Source organism: Bidens hawaiensis, unplaced genomic scaffold, assembly GCF_021521415.1.
Source record: "Bidens hawaiensis isolate Kalapana, Puna unplaced genomic scaffold, B.hawaiensis_p1.1 tig00004242_1, whole genome shotgun sequence".
NCBI classification, from domain to species: domain Eukaryota; kingdom Viridiplantae; phylum Streptophyta; class Magnoliopsida; order Asterales; family Asteraceae; genus Bidens; species Bidens hawaiensis.
Genome location: NW_027491253.1, coordinates 1,905,845 through 1,918,877, shown reverse-complemented (window position 1 = coordinate 1,918,877; position 13,033 = coordinate 1,905,845). Strand labels below are relative to the sequence as shown.

Genomic DNA, 13,033 nt, shown 5'->3' with positions numbered 1-13,033 from the left:
TTCTTCGTGCGGACAGCTTTTCTTTCTTATAAAGTTGATTTTTATCGCTTGTAAACTCCAATTTGATTCATTTTTATTGTCGATTCGTGTTGTTAATGTGGAAGAAGGGTTTGTAAGCCCTAATTTGATTCGGTAAATGCGATTTGGTTAAATTAGGGTTTATTGTTAGGGTTCATTTTGACGCATTTAGGGATAAGCTATACATTTGGTGGATTTGATTGCTTAGATTTGAAATTAGGGTTTGCTGTTGATTAATTTTGACAATTTTGTAAAAATATTTGCAGGAGTGAGTTTTTGAATTGTGTGATTTGAAAGCAATGGATAATAAGAAGGTTGGTCTGGATCAATTGGGGGTTATTGGAAATGGTGCTTGCAAGATTGTTAAGAAGCTGGATATGGATGCTGCTGACATGGAAACTGATGACAATCTTCGGTTGTCATCTTCGCCATCAATGGTTGATAACGTTGGATTTGGTTTGAGTCCCATAACTCCGGAATCCAATAAAGAAAGTTCTGAATTGATGTCTTGTTTTGTATCCCTGCTGACAATGGTATCTTCAGATACGAGTGAAAATGATGGTGAGGTTGATGGTGGCAGCCCGAGTACACCAAAAGATGGTGTGTTTGACCCTTTTGCTCCCGGTCCCGACAGCTTGATGCTAGCTCCTCGGACCGTGAAGTACCTTCTGGACTCAAGGAGTTTTGTTGAAAGGAAGCTTGATTTCAACTCGGTGATGACCAAAAACAACTCTAAACATGTTTCCGAAAATGCCCTTGAAGATGATGATGATGTGTTGTTATTGGAGGCTGTTTATAACTCACTTTTGGAATGCATTATATCCAAACATGCAGAGGATGTTCTTGGTGAGATCTCAGCCATTGATTCTTCTAGTCTTGATGTACTCGTGACCCCTTCTTTTGCTCCTCGTCTCACTGGTATTGCAGACACTTGCCCCGATGCGCCTTTGAAACGTGCTATGAAGAAATCAAGGTGCATTGATGTCGGTTTGTGCAGAAAGCTTGAACTTGAGTTTTGAAGTATGAATAAATATAATATTATGTGAATCTCCTGTTAAGGATGGATAGTTTGTAGTGATATTGAAAGGCTAACCTTATTTTGCTTCTAGAATCTGTAGTTGTTTAGAAACAACTGATTATCATGATTGTTTGTACTCTTTGGTTAAGTTTAGAATATTGTTTGTATGAATGTGGTGTTGTACTGCTGATCTTTTGCTTATATTGATTGCAGAAAATTGTTTTATATGTTTTTGTCAGTTTGTTTTGTTATATTGTGTTTATTGGTTTGGTGTCATGTTGAAGGGATTGTGTTTACTAGTTTGGTGTCATATTGGAGTGAGACTGTTTACCTTCTGATGGTCGAATTTTGTGTTTGTATGGGTATGCAGCAGTGTCATATTTTGTTGTTCAACTCTTTAAAGCTATCACAATTGAAAGTTATGATGTAGTATTTTATCAGTAGAGTTGTTAGAATTTGAAAATTTAGAGCTTTGATGTGTTTCATCAAGTGAAGCAATTCATATAAAGCATTCTCTATAATTAACATAACTAGACACTTGCAATACATGAGAGGCTGTAGGCTAAGTATATAATCCATATGGTCAAGGAATATGCGTGAGGGCCGAGGAGAGGAGCGTATCCATGACCTGACATGCAAGTACAACATCTTCGCACTAAACGTTTAAAGTGATATAAAGTTTGGACAAGAGATGATCAAACGGATAAAAAACGCTCTCTTATCAAGAGATAGGTAAGTTGATCAAGCGTAGAATAATGACGAACAAATAAATATTTATCAGATTGACATCAACACATGCAACTTTGGTATTGTCACAAAACAACGATGTTATAAGAAAGAGATAACTTATAATCAAAAAACATAATCCATTGCAAATGTAATTAACACTTAGCCACAATTCTAGGTATAGTAATACTATGATGCTTCTTAGGCTTTCCGGCATGGGACTCACGCCATAAGGCATGGCAACAGGCGGCAACTTGACGAGGTTCCTCCATAAATGGGTCCCAAGACAAGAAGAAGAGCAGGCCCACTAAGAAGAGCCCAAAAAGAAAAGGTTAGCAAGGAACTAAACACATCTGGTTTTAATTACTTGAAGAAAAGAAAATATGATATTTAGCCCATATCTGATGGAAGGTCAAGTCAAAGACAGGCATGTGCCCAAGTCCAGTCCATGCTTTGACTGTGACATGACTAATGAGATGGAACGACTGGGTAAAGACCAAGAGATAAAAGACCTTTAGATCTTGTTATATCTGTTGTACTTCTCCTCGCCTATATAAGGGGAGAAGATTGATTATATGCAGCCATGTACACAAACTCAACACTTGTATCTGTAATTGTTCTTTGAATCAGCTAATAATAGAGCATTATTTGAACTCTTTGTCAACTATATTATCGGTTCAACTAGGGTTCTAACACAACTCATTCACGTGTGATACCCCACGCCTGGTTGCCTGCACCCATTAGTCGTAGGTGACGCGAATGTGACAATTGTGGGCTTCAGCACACTTACGGATGAAAACCACATTTGTTTCTTTATATTTTTTGATGAAATTTTTTTGTGATTTAATTTGCTTTTTTTTTTCTAATAACTTTTGTTTGTCTACATAAATATATATTTTTTATAAGTATTCTGATATAAACTTATTAAAAATCGAGTTCATTCAAAAAATAAAGTGTTTTTTGGTTTCTTAGGATGGTTCGACATGTGTTTGGACGAGTTACTTGGCTGGAACATATTTACGCACTTCAACTACCCGACAATGACAAGAAGTAGAAATTTATTTATTTATTTTATTGTTTGTATTTTACATTTATGGCTTTCAATTCTGAAGTGGTGCGTTCTCTTTTGATTTTTATTAATATCAATCTTTTCTTTTTATTAATATTGTTTTTTACCATTATAATATAGTTTTAAATCATAATAATGTTATTTGTATTTGAAAAATAAAAAATAGCGAAGAGTGATGACCCTTTCCTTGGGGGAGTGATGGGAGCGAAAGCTGATATGGGCTATGTGGCAGTGAGTTTGGTGTAAGAAGTGAAACCCATGCTTGATAGTCTTAAGCTATACCAACGCGTCTTTCAGTCTTTGACGTGGCTACACCAATAAGTTGGATAAAGCTTTATTTTTCAAGAGATGAATGTTCAAATATTGTTTTGTCAGAAAAAATGTTTAATTTAAGAATATAATAGATTTCATGAGTCGCCGTTCAAATAAAAGAAACAGTCTTAAGGTGGGGGATTTATCACATCCATTCTGTAATCTTTCTCAATCACGTAGTGTCATATCTATTTTTTCCACCCCTCAAATCACAAACCCGTAAAGTTTTACATCTCACCTACCCCTGAACAAATTTTTTAATTATTTAACTTACATAATTTTAAATAAATAAAAATTAAAAAATATAGAAAGAATATTAAAATAAATAATATAATAACAACAAATAATAATAGTATAATAATAGCCACTAAGAGCATTCTCATCTAACCTCTTATTTTGTATGAGTGGTGTTTTTATAATTTAGAGGGTGATTCAGGGTGTTGTGAGTGAAGAGTTTTTATATTTTACAAAAATTAGTGATTTTCTGTATATTTGAAAAGTTACTGTTCATCTTATATAATTTTTTAATATATTTTGAGAGTGATTGTGAGTGAAGAAAAGAGAAAATGTAATGATAAAATATATAAAAAGTATTATTCAATTGAAATGGATAAAGAAAATGTAGTGAGTTTTAGTGTAAATTTTTATTTAAAGATAGCAAGTAGGATGAGAATGCTCTAATAACTCAGGATCATATGCAACCAAGTCTTGATTTGGATGTTAAACTTGATACCAACAGGGTCAGATGGTGTCTTCGTCAATACCAAACGTCACTTGCTTGTCATTATTCTATCCTGTATGTGGTTCGTCCATCCTTAAGACCTTCAACTAAGACTGCACAAAAATATATGATACCGGTAATTGACCAATATCATGAGGATATCCTATCCAATCAACATCTACATAAGCATCTAACACTACGAATTATGAATGTGGTGTAATACAAACATACCATAAAAACCGATTAACTGGTTTAATTGATTATAATTGCCATAAAACAAAAAAGAGGGAAAAAAGTTATATAATTACTAAAACATGTCACAAGTTAGATTTATTCTTACATAAAAATCATAAAGCCATAAAGACAATTCTTTTGCTTTTTCTTTTTTAAAGAAAAAGGCAAAGGGTTTTTTTAGATAACATAATTCTCACACTACAAAAATTTATCAATACAATATAATTATATAATATATAAATTATATAGTATAAAGTATAAACTCCTAATTTTTTTAATCAGTCTCACAAAAAGCAATATTGTTACAATTCCAAAATAGATGGTCTTTTCAATTAAAATAAATACACGTGTATAAGACTTTTTATTGAATGCTTTGCTTTACATCAACCATTGTCTGCTTTTATTTTACGATACCTTCCAACCTTGTTTTCATAATCAATTTCTTTTTTACCAATTTACACAATTTTCATCACCAAATTCTAGTTTTCCATATCAATATGTAGTTCAAAATCAAAAGATATCTTGGTTTTTAATGGTCCTAATTATTTTTTTTTGATCACGCATGTCCCAACTAATGAATTAACTACTAATGGTCCCAACTTTAAAGTATTTGTTCCTAATGGTCTGCGACTAACAGAATCCTAACGTCGTTAGTTTCAGGTCGCTGGGAAAACGTTTTTGGCCGGAAAATTCAAATTTGTTGCCGGAAAACACCACCTGAACACCGCAACCACCGCCAATTGGCTCACCGCTAACCAACCACCACCACTTGAGCACCATCAACCGATTCCGACGATGGTTCTAAGGTTTCCGGCGACCTCAATAATTGGGGCTTTTACTAGAAAAAGGTTCCTAAAGGTCTGATACGAAGTTTACCAAGATGTTTGGGACGAAAATGTTGAGTTTCCAGGAAAAAAATTGAGTTTTCCGGCCAAAACCGTTTTTCCGGCGATCTGAAACTAACGACGTTAGGATTCTGTTAGTCACATACCGTTAGAAAACAAACACTTTAAAAGTTGGGACCATTAGTAGCCAATCCATTAGTTGGGACCAGCAGTGACCAAAGGACAATAGTTGGGACCATTAAAAACCAATATAACAAATCAAAATTATATTCTTTAGAAAATAAAGCTCTTGAAAGCACATAGCAAAAGTACGAGATTTAGACTCGTTTACTTGTAAAACAAATAATATTAACCTTCATAAACTGGTTTTCCTTTAAACAATTGACGACAACACAATAACTTTAAGATGGTCTTCACTCTTTGGTACGAGATAGAACAAACAAAATCATGACAAGCTATACAATAAGTTTTTGTATGTAACTATTACCAATCGAAACAAAAAATAACAGACTATGTTTATTTTTAAACATTTTATATCGTATATAATGAAACTTAAAACTTATTATTGTAAAATATATTTAAAGAAAATATCCACGGAGCATACTATTTTCACACGAGTCCAAATCAAATTCTCGAAAATGATTCTGTACACTTCTTCAACACGTTTGGAATATATACACACCTAGGAAGGCAATGAGCTCCATGTTCACAGCATACATATATATTATTATATTATTAAACTTAGCCATCCCATTTTGACAACGTACAAAACAAAATACTTATTTTATTTATTTATTTATTTATTCATGCATTCATTTATTTATACATTTATTTATTGAATCTACGAAGAAGACTCAAGTCTGCCAACGGTAAACCTATTCCGCGTTGTCATTTAATACTCCCAACCCAATTTACTCGGCAACATATTATATTATAAGTGAAAGTTGCAACTATTTTACAAGTTTGGTCTCAAATTTCTAAAAATTGCAAACTTAGTTTAAACATTTACGAGAGGGTTACATGTTTAGTTCATACAAGTAATTCAAGTTAGTTTTAACGAAAAGTGACGTCATTAACACTCATGTAAGGGTAATTGTGTTTTTTCAAATTTAAAATCATAATAAAATTTGTTTTCCAAATCCATAACTCCTATCATGACTTCATCACCTTCAACTTTTAAAGCGAACCTTCAACTTTATTAGGGGTTCAAATAAAATTAGACTAACATCGCAAGAAAGACTCTTCGGGTGCACAAACTCATGGTTTTTGAATGCAATCTAGTGGTAGATGGTAAAAGAATATGGACCATATGGTTATGTCGTTGTAACTTTGTTCTATGGCTAGTCTCGCTTCATTATAATAAAGATTCATTTGGCCATTAGAAAAAACGAAAGACTATATTACAAAAGTTTTTCAAACTTGAACTCACAATTACCTTCACATTAATGACACGTTACGTCACCTTTTTATTTTAAATTAACTCAAACTAACAACAGCGTACTAAACGCGTAACCATCTCTTAGATGCTTAAACTAAGAGCACTCTCAGTAGCTCCTCAATCTCAATCTCAATCTTTATAATTACACTAAAAAACATTATATTTTCTCTCTCATTTTCAACTAAATAATACATTTTTATACTTTTACCATCACATTTTCTTTCTTCAACTGTCATAACCATTTTTATAAAACATTAAAAAATTATATAGTGTGAATAATGTTTTCTTCAAATTTACTGATAAACAATCTTCTTCTTTACTTTTACAACTGCTCCATACAATACAAAGAGTCTACTCACATAAATATAAATATGAATATCTTTTGTGAATGCTTCAAGTTTGCAAATTTTAAAATCCGAGTACCAAACTTTGAAATTTGGTCAAACCATAGGACCTACTTATGCAGTTTTCTCCATTATTAATTTATATTTATCATATAAATAATATTCGCAATATTCTTCAAACTCAACTTCCCATGGATATCGAGAAGCGAGAAGAACAACCACTCCGATCAACTCCCACCGCCGCCACCGTCACCAAACCCAAACGCCGCCGCTGCATAATAATCTGCTCATCAATACTCGCAGTCCTCCTCACCATTATTATAATCACAATAATACTAGCCTTCACCGTCTTCAAAGCCAAAAAGCCAGTAATCGGCGTCACCTCCGTCGCGTTACAGAACTTCGACGTCTCCGTCGTGCCACTTCCACCCAGCGTTACATTAAACGTCTCACTCGCACTCGGCATCTCAATCAAAAACCCTAACAAAGTCAGTATCAAGTACCGCAACAGCTCCGCCACGCTCCGGTACAGAGGCCGTGACATCGGTGACGTTCCGATACCTGCCGGAAAACTTGGATCCGATGATACGGAGCAGTTGAATCTTACGGTTACTATATTTGCGGATCGGGTAGTGATGGATCCGCAGATCTATTCGGATATTATTGGAGGCAGTTTGCCGATTTCGACTTATACGAAAATTAAAGCGAAGGTTCGTGTGGTGGTGTTTAATATTCACGTGACATCTACGTCGAGTTGTGATATTAATATTGATGTGAGGAATAGAACCATTTCGGATCAAACTTGTCACTACAAGAACAAATTAAATTAAAGTGAAGGAGGATTATGAGTATGATTTTTTGATTTCACACGGATACTTGATTATTGCAGGGACTTTTTTATTGATTAGCTGTTGTGTTTACATTATCTGACTATTGAAATAAAACACTTTGTATTGATTAATTTTGAGTTTGTATTATTTTAGTTTTGAGCTCAAACGTTGCAGTCTGTGGACTACATCTGCAACCATTTGTAGCAGAAGTGGTGGACTAAACATTTGTAGTCTGCAAGAAGAAGGCTGTTTGTTTTTTAACGTCTGCAGACTGATAAAATAAAACAGAAATTTTTAATGAAAATTAAAACATCCCAAATTAAATAACCATTTTTATTATTTATTCGGTGCGGAAAATGCGGTCCCAAAAATTTCTTTACTTTCCAATAGCATAAAACTAAATTCTATTAACCGAACATAACGTTTAATTTTTACAACAACTTGTCTTTTAATTAAAGACAATACGTACTCATAACTTATTATTAAAATAAATTATCAAAAATAGACTGTTAACTTCAGATGTGTATCTATAGCCAAGTTCGAGCACTTGATCTTCCACTTTTAATCCAACCCCGAGCCAAAGCGTAAACCTTTTCTAAGTCAAAATAATACTAGGTTTTTACTATAAATCATATGCTTTTACAATGGAATAAATTTTGTTCAGATTAAGATCTATAAATTTCATCAAAATATACATAACCTTTCACTTAGGCATTTTAGCAAACACCTGGTGTGCCATAGAATCCAACCAATTTGATATTGGTTATTCTTTGACCAAATTCACCTTTAAGAACATTATTTAACACCAGGGCTATAAATGAACTGAACGAACACGAACAAGGCCTTGTTCATGTTCGTTCGTTAAGAAATAATGTGTTTACGAACGGTTCACGAACACTTACCGAACGAGATTTTATGTTCGTGTTCATTCATTAATGAAATTAATGTGTTCACGAACACAAACAAAATAAGCAGAGCCTATAGATTGAAACCAATGTATTCATAAATGTGAATAATAAAAGCTTGTAAACGAATCGAATGAACACGAACAAAGGTATGCTCGTGTTCGTTCATATAACTTTAAAAGAACACGGACACTTAATCGAACAAATATTTATGCTCGTGTTCGTTATTTGAAAAGGGACATTTGTGTTCGTTTGTTTAAAATCTAAACGAACATAACTGAACAAAGATAAACGAACATAAATGAACTTAAATGTAAACACTTAAATGAATACAAATTAACAAATATAAAAACCTTTAATCAGATTACCTATCTATATAATATTTAATTATGTTCTATTAATACATAAATAAACAAACATAAACGAACATAAACGAACGTTCGTGAACATAAATGAACGAACAGAACATGTGTTCATGTTCGTTCGTTTAATTATACGAACACAACTTTTTTGTTCATATTCGTTCGTTTATTAAATAAACGAACTTCCCGCCGAACGGTTCACGAATAGTTCCCGAACGTTCGGTTCGTTTACAGGCCAATTTAACACCTCTTCATTACAATTGAAGTTATCTAACACCCATCCATTGGTCTTACCATAAAATCAGTTTATAAATATGAAAACTATATAGTGCTTACAAGTTACAACTAGTTTACTCTAAAATATAGTTTACTCTCAAAGAATGACAAATTGACTTCTAGGGAAGGGGCAGCGTGGGAGGTGGACGAGTAGCGGTGGCCGAAGGTGGAGGACAACGGCGGCGGCGTGGAGCTTTGTGGTGGTGGTGGAATCGGAGGTGGAGGGGGGGTGACGGGAGTTGAGAGTTGAAGAAGGGGTTGTCTAGGGTTTGAGAGAGCTGATAAATGAAAAGGACGGAATAGGTTAGAATATGTGAGAAGAGGAAGGTCGTCTTCTAATATAAGAGGGCATGAAGACGTTTTTTAATGAAATGTCTTTAGAAAAACAAACAGTCTGCAAGTCTAAAGGTCTGCGCGGCGTAGATATAAGAGGCCAGGAAGATGTTCAGACAAAAAACAAACACCACCTATGACCATTTGGGTTTTGGTTTTCGGTTTTATGTGAGTTTGATTCAGTTATTGGGGCAATTTTTTTATTGTTAGATTTGGATTTGAAATATTTGGCTTGAAAAAGTAGGCTAAAACTCACTATTTTTTTTTAAACTTTTGACTTTGAACTATTAATAGGGTATTAAAGTGTAAATAGTTTGACTATCAGTCCCAAATTAATAAGTTTGGGATTTGGGTTATGAATTCAACAATAAATATTCAACCAAATTCAATGCAGATCGGTTTTAAAGTTTGGTACGGTTGAGAAGTTTTGGTCAGATTTTGTAACAAGGTATAACCAAAATAAAAGTGTAAACTTTTATTAAATCAATTATTTCTTTGGTTCGGTTATTTCAGTTATTTGTTAATATGGGATGAGCGCCAAAGTGAATTTATTGATATAGTCATCATTTGTGTTTTACTTTCATTTTACATCAAGTTGTATAGTTATACAAATATATACGGATTGGGACTTGTTTGATAAATTTAAAAGGTTTTTGTTAATGCTATTACTTCGTGTGGGGCTAATAGTTTTCATTTACCATCTCATGGAAAACCCTTTTCGCTCCGCTTGGCCTTATCTCTCTCTAGGGGTATTTTAGTGATAGGTTCTATAGGAACTGGACGATCTTATTTGGTCAAATACCTAGCGAAAAACTCCTATCTTCCTTTCATTACGGTATTTCTGAACAAGTTCCTGGATAAAAAGTTTCAAGGTTTTGACGATATTGATGCTAGTGACGATATTGATGCTAGTGACGATATCCTTGATATAGAGACGGAACTGCTAACTAGCATGAATGCGCTAACTATGAATATGATGCCTGAAGATGAAGACCTACTTTATAATCAATCCTTCTAGTCGTATGGATGATCTCTTTTTCATATGTGGGCTGTCTTACAGGTGCCGTAACAAGAAATGTTTTTTCGAATGAGTGGGGTTCTTGATATAAAAAGATTTCGTCTATTTCATCTTGCTAGTCATGCTAAAACATATTAAAGACATTTCACACTTTGACTTATATGTATGCCATAAAATGTATAATACATATATAGACTAAGTCAAGTAGTCAACAAATGGTTGGGCGGATAAAGAGTCACAAGAAGTTCAAGTACAAACCGGCCGAATAAGAAAAATACAATTCGGTTTGGCAGAAATAGATAGGTTATGAATATTTTGTTCTAGAAAAAGGTATTAAATGATTGCAATTAAAAATAAAAAAAGAAAACAAATATTTAATATCTGATTCTTATGTACAAACGGATCAAAACAACTCCTCACAGTCTGTTATTCCCCAAACTTGTTCAATAAAAAAGTGATTCGCACAAACAGAAAAAGAATAAAAATAACACTAAAAAATGTAAGAAATAACCAAAAAATATGAATAAAAGTAACAATGTGTTTTCAACAACCAGCGTTGGAAATGATTTTATTCAAATATTTAGAATATTGCCGGAATATTTTAATGTAAGCATGTTTAATATCTTAATAATTCTTTAGAATATTAAAATAAAAGCTTTGGATGAGGCCAACCAGTCCTATATGTAATAGAAAATGAATCGTCTTGCAATATTTCATATGTTCATTCTGCCCCATAAACAGGTAACAGGTTTGGCTTTTTATAGTGTCTCAACCAACAACTATTTTCCTAAATCACAAACCCAAAAGCTTAAATTGCAAATCCATTTTTGGTGAATGGCATACACAGTAAAATCACCAAGATGATGATGATGAAATCTTTGAATCAAATATGCGATTAGAATTGTGATTTGTCAAGGCTATCAAAATAAGGATGATTCATGGCTGCTTTGGCTGAGATCCTTTCGGCCGGGTTATATTTCTGAATTTTCTGAATGAAACATGTAATTGACCCAATATCAGTATTTTATAGAATCCAATCTTATAAAAATAAAATAAAATATGTTTATAAATTCTGATAGTAGATCAACTCCATCAGGTCCCAGTGTTGGAACTGCTTGCGCCAAATTCTTCGGTTCCCACTTTGGATACACATGCCAGTCCTTTAGAGATGCAACCCCGGCCACTGTTCTTCTGTTGGTGTCCCAAGTAACCTGCAAGTTTAATTATCATGTCAACATTGCAAAATAATCATCAATTGGCCAAGTTTAGGTGCAAAAACATAACATGAAAACAGGTCATGTTAGGAACTAGTTCGATGAAACAGGTCGACCAACAAACCTGTTTACCCATTTATTTCAACATGTTATATGCTTGCAACTGATTAAAATCCGTTAACTTGTTTAACTCGTTTAGAGTAATAGATTAACGGGCAAGCTACAGTTTTGTCATTTATGTTTAGGGTTATTTGCATATCGTGCCATTTAACTGCAATCAGTATAAAAACGTCCATGTAGTTCGTTGTCACATTTTTCATCATTTTCGCTAACTGACACTAACCGTCTTTGTTAAGATTTTTAAAAATGACCATCTTATCCTTGCATATAATCAACATGATCAACATGATCAAACTGACCAAAATTCGGTTAAAATAATCAAATCGTAACCAATATAATCAACATGATCAAACTGAAACAACGGAACCCCATATAAAACTGACGATTTGATTTCACTTTTTTTAAACCAATTTCGTGGTTCGGTATCTACTACGGTTATACTATTTTCCAAACAGTGGATAATGCAAAACTGAAATGACTATAACAGAAAAAAACAAAAAATACCGACTTTAAGTAATTTATAAGAAGATAATATATCACATAACCAAATAATTTTACGTTTAGAACGTGTAATAATCAACTAATCATTAGCAAACAAAAAAATTTAGATCCTACTCTCATTATTTCAACCCATTTTTCTTTGGCTCAAAATTTTCAATCCCAACTGACAAAACAAACCAATAGAAACCGAACCCATTATAAAAACCGATAACCATAATTCGGTCTGATCCCAAAACCGACCCGAACACACCCACTTTAAATAAATGTCAATAACAAGAAAGAAGAGTATCAGTATAACTTTTCATAGGAACAGTAAAACTTGTTCCAAGCCCCAACTCCGCAATCTTAAAAACCCCCTTTTCCTCATCAACAAGCAAATGCTGCGGCTTGAGGTCCCGGTGAAGCACACCGTGGCAATGGCAGTGAGCAACACCTTTACACAGCTGAAACATGAACCTCCTAATCTGAGAGTCAGGAATCGGTGACTCGAAGACGAGATACAGCATGGGTTTGTTGCTGCTGTGGCGGGTGACTTGATTAAGCGGATAATGTAGAGTGAAGTGGAGAGGAGTTTGGAGTTTGAATTCTTTTGACTTTGGGGGTTTGTAAATGTTAGAGCATTCTCATCCTATTCTCTATATATATGCGAGGGAAGTTTGTAAATTATAGGGTGGGGAGTGTAAATTATAGGGTGAAGAGAGAAATGTAGTGATTTTTTGTAAATTTGGGAAAACATTGTTTTCCTTATT

General features: G+C 33.6%; 2 protein-coding genes and 1 pseudogene across 2 annotated transcripts; 2 read left to right on the top strand and 1 right to left on the bottom strand.

The window, feature by feature from the left end:
- Positions 1 to 285: 285 nt before the first annotated feature.
- Positions 286 to 1,214, top strand: LOC143625827 (uncharacterized). Its single transcript, XM_077096064.1, has one exon. The coding sequence runs from the start codon at positions 318 to 320 to the stop codon at positions 1,035 to 1,037; it is 720 nt and encodes a 239-aa protein (XP_076952179.1). The 5' UTR covers positions 286 to 317; the 3' UTR covers positions 1,038 to 1,214.
- A 5,702-nt stretch (positions 1,215 to 6,916) lies between these two features.
- Positions 6,917 to 7,555, top strand: LOC143625885 (uncharacterized). Its single transcript, XM_077096104.1, has one exon. The coding sequence runs from the start codon at positions 6,917 to 6,919 to the stop codon at positions 7,553 to 7,555; it is 639 nt and encodes a 212-aa protein (XP_076952219.1).
- Positions 7,556 to 11,344: 3,789 nt separating this feature from the next.
- Positions 11,345 to 12,790, bottom strand: LOC143625884 (cell division control protein 2 homolog C pseudogene; annotated as a pseudogene).
- Between the last annotated feature and the right edge of the window lie 243 nt (positions 12,791 to 13,033).

Excerpts from the sequence above, each read along its gene's own strand:
- LOC143625885 (XM_077096104.1), top strand. The coding sequence starts at position 6,917 with ATGGATATCGAGAAGCGAGAAGAACAACCACTCCGATCAACTCCCACC.
- LOC143625827 (XM_077096064.1), top strand. The coding sequence starts at position 318 with ATGGATAATAAGAAGGTTGGTCTGGATCAATTGGGGGTTATTGGAAAT.